A 16,456-nucleotide genomic window follows, 5' to 3' on the forward strand; every position below is an offset into this window, starting at 1 on the left:
ATATGCAAGCGCCCCATGCGTTATTGTAGGTTATTGTACGATCAGTGGATCCGTCCGACGAGGATAGAATCTCGATTACCTACTACGGCCCCATCCTCACGGAGTGGTACTAGTAGATGATCCGGTCATCCCGGACTGGCGACCCTGGTGAAGGCTACGTATACGGTTGTGAAAAGCAACAAAAGCGTTTAAGACTGACTGGTACTGCCCATCAATCATCGGACGACCACGGACTAGTCGAATGTTGTGGCCAAGGGTCATCATGGGTTAGGTCAAACGATGCAAGCTTACCTGAACTGACTACGACACTATGTCCTCCTAGGGTGACCATATTACATCTAGGTGGCGCTGGGCATGTATGATGGGCCACAACTGTTCCATTGCTGTTCATCAGTGATTGGCATCGCTAATAGGGGATACCATCATCCACTCGCGGGATATCATAGTCGAACGCTCTGGTCGATGCTTGCCTGGCAGTAAATTTTGTAGTTTCGGTGGCCACGTGTGGTGTACGTATTCTCGCTACCATATGTCATTACCTGGTAGGAAATGGTGCAGGCAACTTGACCGTGCGCCTGGTAAGTTCTCTACTCGAAGACGCTGAAAACTGAGGTGAACCTCTGAGAGGATGCTCCATATGGATGGGTGCTTCTTACTACGGGCTGTGTCAGAATTCGAATAAGGTTTGCTTCCTCAGGCTCGCGAGTGCGAGGCATTCTTGCTGCGTGAAAGCCTGTTGTTACTCCTGTGGGCCCCCCTCTGGGCTTTTTGCTGAAATGAAGATGGTATCTATCTGCCTAGTCCCGTCATCGTCGGAAGAATGAGAGAGGGTACTTGAGGTGTGCTAGTACTGGTGACACGAAGCGCGCTCTGCGGGGCGCTCGAACAACACATCCGCGATCAGCTCGGAGACACTCGCAAGCCTTCGAGACACCCACATCTTATTTACCACCGAACTATTCGGATGCGCGCGCCCCCCTTATAAGACTTGTGCACCGTCGACCCAAACGCCATCAGCCTTATTCCCTCCTTGCATATTCATCTCACTCATATTCACCATGCACCCGTCGACCTCACCGTGGGGGACTCTCCCTCCTGAGATGAAGCTGTCTGTCGCCGATCTCCTTGATCCGCGCGATATGAAAGCTCTTGCCATGGTCGATCGCGAGTCCTATGACCTTTGTGTCCCTTCTATCTTCAGGGTGAGTCTCGCAATGCGTTTCAGACCTATTGACAGTCCATCTGACATCAGACCACAGTCCGTCAAGATCCAGAGTTACGAGGCACTGCAGACATATCTGTCTACAGTTCCCAGCTCGTATTCCCACTACATCCGTAGATTACATGTCTGCACAAAGCTTGATCAATCCGTCCCCCACGCGCCTGTCATCGGTCGCCGGATCGTGACAGACACGGTCATAGACCTGTTGGCGCATTGCTCCCAGCTAGAGCAACTGACGCTGTGTCTAGAGGGCTCCTTGTCAAAAAACATTATCCCACTCTTCGGAGATTTGCGGTCGCTCACTAACCTGAGCATCCACCATTGCGGGGATGAGAATAGGACACTTCTGTAAGAGCATTGTCATGAACTGAATTGTTCGCATCTCTTATCAAGTCTCTGCCTTTGTAGGAGTGAGCGGTTCGTCGTCTCAGTCGCAGCCGCCGTTCCCAATCTCCGTCAGCTGTCTCTCGACCGCATCACCCGGTCGGCACTGCACGCACCCGAACTCATCGGTGTATACCCTTTCATACCCCTTGTTGCCGGTGATGAGGACATCCCTGACCACGCGTTGCTTGGCTCAGAGCTTCGCCTCCCATCCCTTCTCCGCCTTTCCGGTCTCAAAAAACTGCGCATCCGGGACACTCATCTCGGGGATCCGCAATGGGGGTCCACCCCTGTATGTTGCTCATTGGAAGTGTTGGACCTCGGTAGCTGCTACCACGAGTCCCTCGACTTCAACCGTATTTGCACAGAGCGTATCATGGGCAACATTGGGCACACTGTCGACGAGTTCGCTCTGAATACAGCGCTCACCTCGCAGACGTTTGAATTCGCCAAACACAACGAGCCGCCCCTCAAGCGGCTCCGCAAGGTCCATCTTACCCCGCTCTTTCCTGTCGAAAACGTTGTCGATACGTTGACAACACTCTCCGATTCTCCCATCGAGCAAGTCTTGGTGCAATGCCATGAAGACGACGTCGTCGATATGTGCTCCGCCTTGGAGGACTTCCTCAGCCTTCGCGTGCAGCTCGGGAAGAGGGGATTCTACCAGCACCTCACCGAGATCTCAGTGAAGACAGTCAGGGACATCACCGATGCGCTCACTGACCCTTTTGCCGATGATGCGGCCGATGGCTCGTCGGGCATCGTTGTCGGTGAACACACAGATGCCGTCCGGCACTTGCGCGAGTTTTTGCACGACCTTCGTCTGACAGACGGGAATGATCTCTCGGAAGCGTTGCGTCATTCCCTTGCCCCGGCATCAGATTGTTCTACGACCTCGGCATTACCTCTGGCTGAGGGAAAGGTGTAGGGCGTGTCCAGTATTTGACCATCACAAGGAGGTTGTACTTCTCACCGTCTTGGGAATTCGGCTTATGTATTTATGGGCATTGGCGATAGATCGGAAGAATAAGGCGTAGGTTGGGTGGGCATCGTGACGATTGGCTTGTACTGATATATGGTTTATTTTATTGCATCCCCGTACACGATCTTTGCTTCTCGGATACCATTTACTAGTTGCGCGTTCCTGCTGTGTATACATAGTTCCTCATTCGTTTTTCCCTCTGTACGCCGCAACCCTGGCAGCCGAAACAACGTGAGGTTTGCAACGCAACAAGACATCATTTTGATTCCGTGTTGTTCTCAGTCATGAAGTTGGCATGATACAAACAACACATTGCTTCCGTGAGAGACACAGTACAACTGTCAGACACATACACACAATCACATCGAATGGATATATGATATGTGGAGTAAAAATTATGCGCCGTTCAGCTATCACCGGTCCTGAGAGGCCTTCAAGTTTAATCCAGTGACTCACAACCAGTGTAATATTAGGAATCCAAGTCGCCACAGACAAGGACACCGGCATAAGGCAGTGTTCATGGGCGGTTCAAACCCGAGGCCGAACTGTGAACATTGGCAGTTACATGCATGGCAATGACAACAAGAGAAAGATCCGGACACGCACCGAATTCTGTCACCCAGCTCTAATACGAAGAGACGGTACGCCACAAAGGGCCACGGTAGCTGTTAGTCAACGGCGATGAGTCCCGTTCAATCTGTCTCTTTACTAGAGATGATCTTCACATAACACACCTGCTTGCTTTCGTCGGATCCGGACGGGTGCTGTTCCGACGTGGCAAGCGACACATCGGCGAAGCGCTCACCTCCAGCGGCCGTCCTTACCAGGGTCAACAAGGAAATCAGGGCACCAGATGATATATTATCAGATGCGTGCTCAGCGACGAGAAATCTTCACGCACCGCAAACTTGACCAGTTGAGGTACATCTGGCTTCTTCCCGCCCTTGAACGGTGTTGACTCGGAGAGTGGGGGCATTAGCGATGATACGGAACACTGCCCCCTCTGAACGAAAACTTGATCATACGGGCCCGCCGAAAACTGGAGTGCAGTACTGGCTCCGGCGATAACTAGTAGTTGTATATTCCAGGATGAAAGTACTATAATGATCGGGCAAGTTTGGGCCGCGCCCGCGCCGACAACTCGGGCCCGAGGAACGGCCTGATAGCTAAACAGTCTTTACTGAGTACTTGTAACACTGAAACTAGGAAGCTCTGGGCGGTCTTATGTTCGTGTGCAAAAATTTTCTAGTATTGAATATTGGATCGAACTGGAGTCGGTCTTAAGTTCCATCTTCCGAGCGAGCCGTCGGTGACGAGCCCGAGAATCGAGATTCCTGCGATCGACTAAATTGGAAAGAAATCTGTTAGGTTCCACTCTCTCTGACTGTGTGTTCTTGCTAATTATCTTGTAGGCATAATCGGTGCGTCCCTAATCAGGGCTGTCACTGGTAACCAGTGTCCGTCATCGAAATCTGTCAAGCTCGGATACCTGACTCGTATCTCATTTACCCTAGTATCACCTCCCCCTGCCTGCGGGCGCGGTTGGTGCGCAGATTTCTGCATGGGTCATGTCTCAATACTGTCAGCACAATTGTTTTTCTGCCCTTTTTCTTCGATTGGGTATGCTCACGTTCACCCAGAAAATAATGCTTCAGCTATTAGTGGTGAAAGGCGCTGTTCCTTGGAGTCTTGGACAGCCCACATCTAGATCTTCTGTGACGTTAACTCACAAGTGGGAACAAATATTCCAGTTGCATGAATTGAGTCGAGATGCTATGACTGTTTTGTCGAACTCTACTCGGCGTGGCATATCCCTGCGTGACTCGCACAGTTATTCTGATTGGTGCAACCGTACCCAAAACAAGTACGTGTATTTTTTCGTGTCTGCTGTGCACATGACTCGAGGTACAGACCGTTGGTTGTCGACTCGTCGTATAAAACGGAACAAGATGCAGTCCCGTATTCCCAATTCAACACTTCTTCGCTATGGTACTCAAAACTCACCTCTCAGTTCTCCAGGAGACTGCACGTCTTCACTCGGATGCTTCTGTCTTCATGATCCCTGTAGCTGCCACCAACGGCACTGAGCTACGAGAATGGCAGTCGATAACCTATCGCCAGTTTATCATGGACATTGAACACTGCGCGCAGTACTGGACACGGATGTTCCAGGACAATTTGCCACAACATTCCGTCATCGGACTATGGTAAGTGACTCTATAATCTCGATACTTGGAATATATATTCATAGCTTTCTTGAAGGCTCGGTGGACTCACCTACATTGATGCGGTGCACATTTACGGCATAGCATGGGCAGGCTACATCCCACAGTTGTTCTCCCTACGCTTGCCAAATCCAGAGGTCATATACCACTTGATGCACCGGACAGGTGCTCAGGCGCTGATTGTTGATGCATCGTTTGCGCCGATCGTGTTTAAATCTCCTGTACCATTTCATGTCGCCGCCGATCGCCGCTCTATGGCTGTCGACAAGGTATCATTACCTCCCATGTATCAGCCCACGAGCGCCGATGAGACAGCCATGATCTTCCACACGTCTGGATCGACATCTGGGTCCCCAAAGCTTGTTCCATGCAGCTACAAATGGCTCGATGCTGTTGTTTCGAAGGCATGGCACGTCAGCATACCAAAGCATTCTCACAAGCAGGATATCACCGTTTGGATGTAAGTGAGAAAGCGTCCACTCGTAAGCCATTTTCTGACACGTTGATTTAGGGGCAGCATGTGTCACATCGGACAGACGTTCATGTTGATCGGTTCCCTGCTGCACGGCGCGTGCGTGATTCAGCCCACCACAATTTCATTCTCGTCCCAAGAATTGGTCGACATGATACAGCGCTGTGGGCTTAACCGTCTCAACCAATTTGCCTCATTCCTGGCGATGCATCTGCGTGCTTCGAGGCAAGACACAAAGGTGTTGGCATTGTTACAGGGTCTTGACGAGGTCCTCTACACTGGCTTACCGCTTTCCCGGGAGGAGGAGGATTGGGCAAATCGCAATGGCATCCAGTTGAAGAATCTATTTGGTAGCACAGAGTGCGGCGCTATGTTGCTGTCCATCGGAGGCAGGCATGGCTACAAATCATCCTTCCTCAGACCCATTGAGGGGACATCTTACGGCTTCTTTCCCATTTCGCCTGCGTCAGAGGAGTCTGATGGGGATTACCAGGACGTGAACGGACAACTTCTGGAACTCGTCATTCTCTCCGTTTCCGGGGATTGCCCCGACGGTTCACTCCGTCAAATGGACGGCCACTATCACACTGGAGACTTGTTCCAGGAGATCGAGCCAGGTCATTACATCTCCCGGGGTCGTGACGACGACTGGATAAAGAGCGAAAATGCTCTGCGCTGTGACACGAAGGCAATAGAGGATAACGTGCGCATGACGTGTGCTGATCTCGTCGCGGAATGTGTCGTGGTCGGGAACGGGCGCCCATCTCCTACGCTTTTTGTGGAGCCAAGGGGAGAGATGGATGGGGAGAAGTTGAGAAAGCAGATCGTTCGGCGCACACGCCATTTCCACTCGCGCCGATATCTCCACGAGAGAATCGCATCGGAGAAGTTCATTGTCGTGGTTCCACCCAACGCTCTGCCGCGTACAGCTACGAAGGGGAATATTCGTAGACGCGCTGTAGAGGAAGTATATAGGACAGAACTAGACCGCATATACGGTTGAATAATTGTAGATGGCGATCGATTATTACTCAGCAAGATCGATCAAAGTCGACTAAGTTTGGTAGGAGTAGTATTCGAGTACTCGGAAGTATTGTAGAATGCACCAGTCTCCCATTTTCTCAGTCTGCAAGAATAACGCTCAAACAAGGATATTTTACGATAATAAGTAGCGGCTGCTGAAGTTGTATGTCACTGCAGTGGCTATTTAATATCAATCATCGACCCGCACTAATCCCCTCATTCCTTGTCCGGATGGCTTCGACGACCCTTTCGCATCCATTTAAGGAGACCACCCCTTGGCCACGTAGTGCTATTCGCCGTCGATGACTCCGACAGAGAGGTCATTCAAAGAGGGAGGGACTCAAATCTACAGTTATCGGTTGTATCAAACTTTATACTCGGAGTATGTCCAGCCAGAGAATGTTCACGATATCGGACTGGCCCTCACATTCATCGTAAGTCAAGCCGTACTGGCCGATGCCGTTAACAGTGTTGGTGATATGCATCCACTGTCCACAACAGAATCGTCATTAGATGTGAACGATCCTACCTAAGCCGCCTTCTTACCTGCCCGCAGCTGCCACCGCTCCCGTAGATGATATAAGAGATAGCGACAATGGGGTCGCTATCCTTGTCGGTATATCCGCAGGCTCCCAAGCCAACCTCGTACCAAGTGGCCTACAAGGGGGACATTTAGGTTCAGTTCAAATCACATCGAGGTGAACGATGCAGGCTCACCTGTCCGTCGTGCGTCACTCGCCTGGTCAGAGTCGCATTGCCAGACACTGGGGTGGGGGAGGCGTAGGCGGTGGATGCAAGCGCACAGGTAGCGAGAACGAAGTTGCAAAGCGAGACATAGTTGCGAAGTCTCGCGAAGGAAACACACAAGTGGGATAGGTGAAACAGGGCGAGGTGAACTCCTAAACACCACAGAGCGCTTTGAATCAGCGTTTATACCGCATAAGCAGATGAATGGTGTCCCATCAATACATGAAACTTCAGGAAGCCGCAAATGGTGCAGACTGGTGACTGCCAGTGGCGCCCTCCATCTCAATAGAGCATTATGCAGTGAATTGGCGGCGTCGATATGCAACGCATACTTGCACAAAAATGCAGATTACGCCCTATCCCGGAAACAAAGCGGCCAAAAGGTCATACACATCAAAGATAAATGGAGATAAAAGACCAACTATGCTTGATGCTTATCCACAGTCGAGTTTAATTCCGGCCATTAGAGGATCTAGCGTGTTGGGAAGTTCATGCAGAGCATAACACATGAACATGGCGTATGTTGCCCATGGGAAGATGCGAACTGAGCAGCCAACACAAACTGAACGAATCAGAAATCACTTGCACTAGTGATCGCGCTCGTACTGCCAGAACCACACACTCCCAAAACGTCAATCACCGCCAGAAACGAATACACCATCGGTAGCAGGATGTCAGGCGTCTTTAACGCAACCGCAAAGACAAAGTGCACGGATCCACCACATCTGCGTCGACATTTATCAGACAGTCAGTGTGAGCTGATTAGCGAGATTAACCGACCTGAATTGAACTACTTTCTAGTAGCACAACTTGGAAGGTTGTAAGCCTCAGCTGATGGTTCATGTGAACGTTACGGCACGACCGACGAGACCATCTGGGATGCAGAGTGCATTGATCAACGTCACAGCGCCGGATTTCTCAGTACAAGAGAAAATTCGGCCAGACGGCATCAACCGGACTTTGTCCCCGTGATCGGATCTGGCAAGGACAATGAGGAGCGCCGGGAGAGAGCCAGGAACCCAGAGGAAAGGTGAGTATACCAGGCGTACCAAGATGTAGCCCATATGCCAGCATGTGAATGGTCGTAAACCGATGCTACGCGAGATACATGCCAGCACCACACCACTACGAGGACCGAGTAGTGGTTGGAACTTCAGGCAGTGCACCAGGATTCAACCGATACGTGAGCCAAATCGTTCGGACAGAGTTCAGGCCACGAGGAAACTCTCTGCACAACGTTCCGTCCGTGCCGGGTACTGTTGTAAAATTCAGCCGATATCAAAATGGAGACTGAGCGGCAAACACACTAGATTCAATGACAGTGAACAAGAAAGGACCTTTTTCGACATCAGCATTGAAGACTACACCGCATATTGACAAGGAACGTCATCCAGGAGAACAGGGTGTCACATCAAAAAATTGCAAAACCATCGGGCAATACGTCTTCGTCGCTATTCAGCTGCACCGCTACGGCAGAGAATGCCGAACATCGACGGAGATATCACGTTCATGAATGCAGAACAAGAATTCCCCCACACTCGATTGCCCAGGCGTCCGCACAAGCGCACGAATCTTGCCCTGCCCCATCACCGCGGATCGCATGGTGTCCTCTCGTTTTGCTTCACCGAGGGTGCAGTTGGTGGGGAAAGGATTGGCGGGTAGTGGGTGTAAAGTGATATGATGAGTCACCGAGAATGACGAGTCAGCCTTTTGTGGTTCGTCTGTCTCAGCATCAGCGGCATTGTGGGGCGGATTGACAAGCGTATCATCGCCATGGAGAGTCTTCGTGGACGCCAGATGCACAGCAGGCGGGCGGGGATCGTCAAAGGGGCGTGGAAATGGGTAGAGATGTTGTTTGTAGAAGAAAGACGCAGGCTCTGTATGAGATGAAGCCTTTGTCTTAGGATTAAGACCCCAGTTTGTCATCACAATAACTGAACCATGGGAGAGCCGATAATCTTGAAGAGATGCAAGGATGTGTTGGAGTGGGACGGTGGAGCTTGGAGAGGTACCGATGGTCTTTCCACAACTACGCCATCGCTCGACGGTAAACCGATCCTTCCAGTAGAACGCGCTCATTGAGTCAATGGCAAGAATGCCAATTTCCAGAGACTGAAGGTCGGAATTTGTTGAATGATACTCTTGAAGGTTTACAAGACTGGCCGCCAGTTGTTGGGAAGACGTCGGACGAAGAATGTGAAGACTGGCCAAGCACTGTGATGCTAGCTCTTCAGCGGGAGTTGGTGCCAATTGAGAGAGCATATCCAACATTTGTCCTGGACGAGATAATAAACTAGACAGACGAGAGACTAGTAACTGATGGAATCTTCGGATGCTGAATGTTCCATCAGTGTCGAATAGTACTGCAGCTTTGGCCCAACCTCCTAGTTTGATCGAGCGGTACTCAGTGGGTATAACACAGGTCATCAACAGGTAATAGAGAAGATGACTTTTCCCGCTTGCCGCTGGCCCTTGAATCTCGATTACATCTCCCGGACCGAGAGCGCGAGCAGAAATAGCAGACAGATGCGCGTCCAGAGCAGGTATCTCGGTGGTTCGCGGGGAAGAAGCTGGAAGAAATGTTAGGCTACGGACTTTGATGTCGCATCGCGACTTACTCTCGGATCGCACAGCAGTCAGAAGCTGATGTGAGTTTCCATATTACAGACGGTTCAAACTTCTGTGGGAGACAACTTCACTCACGCGCTGGAGCGACTGAGACTCTACTTCTACCAACATAGCCTCCGCGTTCTGAACGACGTCCATAGGTGTACGACGATACGGCTCGAGGAGAGGCCAGCTTGCGCAGGTAATAATATGACGCGCTATGAAGAAGCTCCGAGGACCGACTTCAACTGGCAAACTTGAACTTGAACGCGTTCCGTTGCCACGTGCCAGGTCATAACGGTACACGTGCTGCCTAGCGATGGTGCACTGCCGAGCTCCAGCGTCAGGGTGAAGTGCATAACGACCAGGATTTTACCTCTATCACCTTCCCTAACAAACACAGGTTGTCAGATTTTTCGACAACTTTCACTCATATTTACCCTGGCGACACCAGGACATATTTACAGTCTCTGACATGGCTGCAACTGCGTCTTCTAGAGCCGCGCCTCCAGCCTCGCGACGGTCATCCTCAATATCTGCTACACCCTCTTCTTCCATAGCGAGGGGTGCAACTGCACGTTCGGCAGTCTCTCCACGTGTATCTGCGTCTTTGAGCTCTTCGGTTGCTCGTCGTCCATCTATCAAGGGTACCGTGTCACCAGTGCCCGCTGTCAATGGCGAGACGCGCGAATCCCTCTCGGCTTCTCTGAGGCAAGAGACAGAGAAAAAGGAACACGTATGTGCATGTTGCCCACGCTTGTTCTTGCTGTTAGTTCATGGTCTTTCCAGCTCCTCGTACAACTCCAGAATAAGGATCAGACAATCATTAACTTAACTGCAGAAAACGCCAATGTTAGCTCGGCACTTAACGCGGCAGAATCGCGCTTAACAGAGCTCTATGCGGACCAAAACCGCATGGAAGAAGAAATGGCCGCCCGCATAGAGGTTGTCGAGAAATTACGCGCCCAGGTCCGCGAGCTCGAGAAAGAAAAGCGTGACATTCATCGACGGTATAATGAACAGGTATGATCCTTGCTTCAATCAGTTATCTATCTCATGGATATTGATGACTGGGAAGACCACGACATTCGAGGCCGAACGACAAGCATTTTACGACAATGAACAGCACCTTAAGTCACGCATTCAGTCTCTTACCGAGGCTCGCAAACAACCATTACAACCGTTGCCGTCATCTCCCTCCTTGGTATCAATCAACGAGTCAGAAGTTGAAGTTGTGGATGAGGCACCTTCGGAACCTCCGTCGAAGCAAGATTTAAACGACCCGGAGCAAGAACCTGCAGAGATGACCGCTCTCAGGCTCGAACTTTCCACGCTGTCCACTTCATATGCATCTCTGCAGTCGACATTGGTCCTTCTTCAGACACAGCTCATCGATCTCAAGCGTGTCAATAACGAGCTGCAAGAAGAAAACGAATCTTACAACATCTTGTTGAGGGAGAGGACTTTGAATGGCCAGTTCGATGTTTTGAGGATGGGTGGAGGGAATAATGTCAGCGAGGCCAGCGAAAGCGAGGCTGGTGAAGATGATGCTGATGGCGCGAGTTTGAGGAGCAGAAACACCACCAGAAGCACACTCGACCCTGTGGATGAGATCGCGGAGGAGTTGGAGCATGAGCACGGGCACGATCTCGAATTTGAGCAGGTACACGAACAGGGACAGGAGGCGGGTGAGTCGGAAGAGCCATCGCGACGCAGGCACGGCCGTAAACGTGCTTCCTCCTCCTCACATTCGCCCGCACCGCGTGGAGAATCTCTCGCAAATCTACCAATTACTGGCCCTGGTCTTGACTTGGCTGCTGAACTGGGACGCGCCGAAAACAAGGATATGCTGGAGGGTCGTGTTACTCTGGAGAACGACCGTTCGATCCTGAATGGCAAAGGTCGGAAGAGCCGGAAGAGCTCGAATTCAGAGACGGGCCGCAGAATGCCGCCGACGGACGATCCCCAACAGGTGAACGGGTTGAACGACATTGACGCTCTAAGGAACGAAGTCAAGAGTCTTAAAGACGCAAACAAGGCTTTGTCTTTATACGCATCGAAAATCATCGATCGGATCATCTCCCAGGAGGGGTTCGAGCACGTCCTGGCTGTGGACTACGACAAAATGTCTTCCCCACAGACTGCTGGGGCAGCATTCACCACTTTCAGCAACGTACACAAGTCCTCGAAACCTCCAGCATCTCAGCCACAGAAGAAGGGACGTCCTCAATCTGCGATTTTCTCGTTCTCATCGACATCGTCTGGGGCTCACTCCGTCGAGCCTCAAACTCCTGCAATTGAACGTCTTACTACGTTCGAATCCCTGCAGACACCCCGTACGGCAAGCAGTCCTCAAAGCAACTCAGCTAGTCCGCCCACCGCATCTACTTCCACCCGCTCGCGCCGCTCACTCTCCTTTGATTGGAAGAGCTTCACCATGTTCAATTCGGAGAGGAAGCAGGAGCCCAGCGCAAATCTGCGTCCGCTGACGCTTCGAGCCGGCTCAAGCTCGGTGATAACAGGTGCTCGCAAGCTCGAAACGTACGAAGACGAAGATGATCGGCGAGAACGCGAGCGGTTGAATGCTACCATGAAGCTCATGGGTATCGAGAAACCCAATACTCCTGCTATGCAGAAAAGTTTCTCATCTCCTGCGAATCCCACTTCAGCCGTAGCACCCGATGCCAACGATCGAACACCATCTTCTGCGAACACCCCTGCTACTGCGATACCTCCTACTCCGTCGTCTCGTTTCTCTTTCTTCCGTCGCACATCATCGTTCACTACGACTTCGGATGTTTCGTCTATACACTCGTCTCTTCGAGGGAGCCCACAGCCCCAGCCCAGCGGGGCAAACACCCCCAATCTTACGCACGAGGCGTTGGAGCAGGTTGAAGCAGAGAACACGATCGCTGCGCTTGACGCTCATGAACGCCAACTCAGTGCGGAGATTGCCAAAGGCGCAGGAGGAGGCTTCACGGAAATTGTGCGGCGCACTGGAGATAGACGTAGTAGCCGAAAGAGTGGTGAAAGCGCCAGTACCGTGTGGAGTGCAGGCATGAGCAGAGGCGAGGATGGAGATGATTGAGCAGTTGCCAGGTATTCTTCATGCACGCACCAAGCACACATAGACGGATGGATTTTGTTCAAGTTTCTTCCACGGATTCCAACTTCGCAACTCTTCATTGCTCTTACATGTTTATTTTGTTGCCTACAACAACATTATGTTCATACTCAGTTATGCGTCGTTATGCTCGATATTGTTTCCAGCCATAGTAGCATACCCATTAATGTCTGTCCCACTTACTCCGCGCCGTTGTATATCACAGTGTTTCGGAATAATGATAGCTATGTTGCATGATTAAGAACAGCATGCGCTGAGGGTAGCGACCGTGTTGTTCACGGAGAGTCGGAAGCTATAGCCTAGTGAGTTGACACGGGGGCTTCCGTCCGCACCAAGGAGTAAGGGAGTCGTCACTGACCAATGTCAAATCACACTAAACCAAGTCAAAAAGTGACAGGGTCTAGCATCAACCGTGATCCATAGTGCGCTAATTAGGCGGTCGATGCTTCAACAGGGTGTTTTGCGCATGGATTCGTATGGTCTGGAAGGGGTTTGACGCAAACTCAGGAGTCGAAAGTATCATCGGGATACGTAGCCGTTCTGTTTGACTACCGATTTTGGCGTCATCGAATCTGCCCATTCCGACCGACATTGCAAATTTCACTCACAGAACACGTTTCCTCTGTGACTTGCTCAATGGCAATCCCTTGCCCTCACCGATTTTTCCGACACGCTTTCTGGCCTTCGGTCGCTCTTCCGCGGTCTCGGTCGCAGGCATTTCGGTAGAGTCCACGACAGCGTCGGGGATGATACTTTCGACCGCTGAAATAGCAGCTTTCATGTCGCTCATACCGCCGGCAACCTGCTCTTTCTCTTTACGTCTCAATCGACGCTCATGAGATTTAGAATATGGGGAGCGAGATGACTCCAATCCTTACAGCGTATCATGAAACATGATTAATTGTTTGGCAGTGCAAGTTAGAGAAATGGACCAACGTTTGAGAAACAGTTCGTGCTTGAGCGCCTGCTTTTCCTTCTTCTTCATGTTCGTTTGGGGGGCATCTTGCTCGGCCATGGAACTGAATATCTCTGTTGCCTGGCATAGCGCGGACTCGGGTCAGTTTCGGGCGCTATACTCATGTGTTCTCCGATTGGCATGTTGAGTGAAGAGCACATACCGATGCGTTGGCTTGCGCGCCCAAGTCTACGTGTTCCACGGCGTTTTCTTGCACTGCGAAGTGGCGGTTGGGCAGTCGGACTGATGGTTCGTGTCCTCCGATGCGTCTGCGCCTCTCCTTCGGCTGGCTTACTGGTTTCAGCGTTCTAGTACTACACACCTAGTCTACCGTGACGCACCATTTTATCTGTAGAACAAAGCAATATTGGCAAGATTGGGATGCAGGTGTGAGGAAGAGTCAGATCTAACCGTCAGATCTGAGCCTGAAGTAATTAATCGGTGAAGCTCGGGTGACGTAGATAGTAGAGATCTGAATATTTACATGGCGATCAACTAGTTTACGATGTTTACGATATGATATCCGCCTTCGCCTTAGAGGCTTAGGACATGCACTATGACACGCCTCGACGAACCCGATATGTAAGAAAAGGAAGATGTGAGCTAGTACTGCATCGCGATACAAAAACAAACAAGGGAAGAAAGCGCATATAAGGTGGAAGCTACATATCTATGATCCAGAGTCCTCTGACTGCAGTACGACCTCCTCGTCCAGACGCACACTTCCCGCTGTCCCACCTCCTAATCTTTCTCCAGTAATAATGTCCTGCTCCTCATCATTTTGTGAATCTTCCCAGCCTACAAGTACAAAGCTCAGTAGCACGACTACGGCTCCGATAATCACTTGGATGGCTGCGGGCTTCTGGAGAATGAAATCTCCAAGGACTGCGAGAGGCATCGTAAGACTGAGGCCGATCGTAACAACCAACGGCGTTGTCTTCAGCATGGCAAGGACATAGATGTAGTCACTTGACAGCGTAATCCCCATCTGTACTCGAGATTAACGTTGACGTCCAGCATGAGGAAACAAAAAGGCCAGACAGACATTGATCAGGAGAGCGACAATTGCTCTGGTGCTATGGGGCAACTCAAATCGCTCAATCCCAGTGAAGTGAAGAACCAAGCCAATGGGCCAGCAGGACAGAATGTTGAACAGACCAACAAAGCCGAAGAAAAGCTGCATGTCTATCCTCGATTCCGACCGAATGCGAACCTTGAGCAAGATCACATAGAGGGCATAGAATAGCGCGGAAAGAAGCGCCAAAGAGTCTCCTAACACGGGCGCTGAAGCAAACGTAGACGAAGAGTCCCTGCGAGAGACGATAGACGGCAGTGGGCCAGACGGTTGGGGCTGTGAGGAATCGGAGAGTGACACCAACACGACACCCGAAAAACTATGTTGCCATGTTCATACAAACATTAGAACGATAGTGCAATATCTAACTGACCTGGTTATGACCGCAACAATCTTGACAATAGTCAATGCTTCAACTCGAAAAATTCTCCCGATACCCAGTGTAAAAAAGCCTAGGGATGCTGATATTAATCGGGAGGAAAGATGAGAGAGTAAATACTTACCACTCATGCTCGAGAGAATGGTTGCGCTGGCAACACTAGTGTAGTCAAGAGCTGCGTTAACAGACCAGTTGGCTATGAACCACAGCAAGCAGAACCAAGCAGCAAGTTTGGCCGTTTCGTGTATGGTTAACGGGACAAGTTCGGTGGTGGCTGGGTTCAGCTCCTCAGATTCAAGTGCCTTACGCAGCAACGTGAACAGCTGTGGTATGACAGTGAGCAGCCATAGCACACTCACCGAAGAACTAAGCGTCTCCGATGCGGCCTCTGCATCCGCAGCAAGCGGCCGGTACTCTCTTCTTAAACCACACTGAGCTAATGGCTCCATGCACGATAATTAGGTGACTTACCTATCGCTATGCAAAGACTCTGTCTTACTCCGGTCCAGAGCTCTACGGATGACGAAAGGGAGCAGATATAAGGCAAAGGCGCTAGTGTTCAGATAAGTTACACTGTAATCCAAACGGTGAGGTCCGTATCTGGATGTAAGAGAGCTTTTGGACGTACAGAAAAGGTTTCTCATAGCCATCTTCGAAGAGACCCTAACATAACCATCAATTTGCCGCTCAACCTGGACGTGCATCGAAATCACACACTTGCGTCAGGAAGTTAGAAGAAGTCCATAGCACCACGACAACGAGAAGGAGGCAGATGCCAACGATGTAGTCCTTCCTGGTATTCATCCGAGTCCGAGTACGGGAGCGCGACTTTCCTCGCGGAGACGGCTCTGGGTCGCTGAGCGAACCCACTGAAAGTACGTCCATTTGTAGTCACTCTTCACACTTTCAGCATGGCTCGACGCGTAGAAACACGAGAATAGAAGCTAAGCCAGGAATGAAAACTCTGCGGTGAACTGGCAAGTGCAACTCGTGCTAGAAAACGAGAAAACGAGTAGATTTAACTGACTACGCCGATAATACAGCTCAGGTAAATACCCCTGGCGTGAGTGAAATGGTGGCACGTGATCCAAGGACCCGGTCGGCCCGGTCCCGGGACACGCCTCTACCACACGCTTTTCAATCTTGCAAACGCGACGATCATATGGAAGTGAACTCAACACTTGGATTTAAACGCACAATACTGTAAGACAATTCACATAAATCAAGTAGAACGGCAAGATAGATAGATACACAGGTCAGT

At 50.8% G+C, this 16,456-nt stretch overlaps 7 protein-coding genes across 7 annotated transcripts; 3 read left to right on the top strand and 4 right to left on the bottom strand.

The window, feature by feature from the left end:
- Nucleotides 1-1,058: 1,058 nt before the first annotated feature.
- Nucleotides 1,059-2,534, top strand: SCP_0107220 (hypothetical protein; the record flags this gene model as incomplete). The annotated part of the gene is made up of 3 exons (XM_027752952.1): nucleotides 1,059-1,202; nucleotides 1,260-1,570; nucleotides 1,631-2,534. The coding sequence occupies 3 exons, from the start codon at nucleotides 1,059-1,061 to the stop codon at nucleotides 2,532-2,534; spliced, it is 1,359 nt and encodes a 452-aa protein (XP_027608753.1).
- A 2,040-nt stretch (nucleotides 2,535-4,574) lies between these two features.
- SCP_0107230 (acetyl-CoA synthetase-like protein) lies at nucleotides 4,575-6,288 on the top strand (the record flags this gene model as incomplete). Its single annotated transcript, XM_027752953.1, has 3 exons — nucleotides 4,575-4,795; nucleotides 4,851-5,273; nucleotides 5,325-6,288. The coding sequence occupies 3 exons, from the start codon at nucleotides 4,575-4,577 to the stop codon at nucleotides 6,286-6,288; spliced, it is 1,608 nt and encodes a 535-aa protein (XP_027608754.1).
- Nucleotides 6,289-6,679: 391 nt separating this feature from the next.
- On the bottom strand, nucleotides 6,680-8,119 carry SCP_0107240 (hypothetical protein; the record flags this gene model as incomplete). Its single annotated transcript, XM_027752954.1, has 3 exons — nucleotides 6,680-6,796; nucleotides 6,855-6,965; nucleotides 8,105-8,119. The coding sequence occupies 3 exons, from the start codon at nucleotides 8,117-8,119 to the stop codon at nucleotides 6,680-6,682; spliced, it is 243 nt and encodes an 80-aa protein (XP_027608755.1).
- A 403-nt stretch (nucleotides 8,120-8,522) lies between these two features.
- SCP_0107250 (hypothetical protein) lies at nucleotides 8,523-9,821 on the bottom strand (the record flags this gene model as incomplete). The annotated part of the gene is made up of 3 exons (XM_027752955.1): nucleotides 8,523-9,625; nucleotides 9,674-9,698; nucleotides 9,759-9,821. The coding sequence occupies 3 exons, from the start codon at nucleotides 9,819-9,821 to the stop codon at nucleotides 8,523-8,525; spliced, it is 1,191 nt and encodes a 396-aa protein (XP_027608756.1).
- Nucleotides 9,822-10,137: 316 nt separating this feature from the next.
- SCP_0107260 (predicted protein) lies at nucleotides 10,138-12,750 on the top strand (the record flags this gene model as incomplete). The annotated part of the gene is made up of 3 exons (XM_027752956.1): nucleotides 10,138-10,398; nucleotides 10,452-10,685; nucleotides 10,741-12,750. The coding sequence occupies 3 exons, from the start codon at nucleotides 10,138-10,140 to the stop codon at nucleotides 12,748-12,750; spliced, it is 2,505 nt and encodes an 834-aa protein (XP_027608757.1).
- A 463-nt stretch (nucleotides 12,751-13,213) lies between these two features.
- On the bottom strand, nucleotides 13,214-14,085 carry SCP_0107270 (hypothetical protein; the record flags this gene model as incomplete). The annotated part of the gene is made up of 5 exons (XM_027752957.1): nucleotides 13,214-13,334; nucleotides 13,395-13,659; nucleotides 13,723-13,822; nucleotides 13,905-14,027; nucleotides 14,083-14,085. 5 exons carry the CDS (start codon nucleotides 14,083-14,085, stop codon nucleotides 13,214-13,216), a joined length of 612 nt encoding a protein of 203 aa, XP_027608758.1.
- A 326-nt stretch (nucleotides 14,086-14,411) lies between these two features.
- SCP_0107280 (Uncharacterized vacuolar membrane protein) lies at nucleotides 14,412-16,080 on the bottom strand (the record flags this gene model as incomplete). The annotated part of the gene is made up of 8 exons (XM_027752958.1): nucleotides 14,412-14,729; nucleotides 14,787-15,135; nucleotides 15,190-15,268; nucleotides 15,320-15,497; nucleotides 15,555-15,615; nucleotides 15,667-15,768; nucleotides 15,824-15,858; nucleotides 15,913-16,080. The coding sequence occupies 8 exons, from the start codon at nucleotides 16,078-16,080 to the stop codon at nucleotides 14,412-14,414; spliced, it is 1,290 nt and encodes a 429-aa protein (XP_027608759.1).
- Between the last annotated feature and the right edge of the window lie 376 nt (nucleotides 16,081-16,456).

Source organism: Sparassis crispa (assembly GCF_003851025.1).
Source record: "Sparassis crispa DNA, contig_000000F, whole genome shotgun sequence".
NCBI classification, from domain to species: domain Eukaryota; kingdom Fungi; phylum Basidiomycota; class Agaricomycetes; order Polyporales; family Sparassidaceae; genus Sparassis; species Sparassis crispa.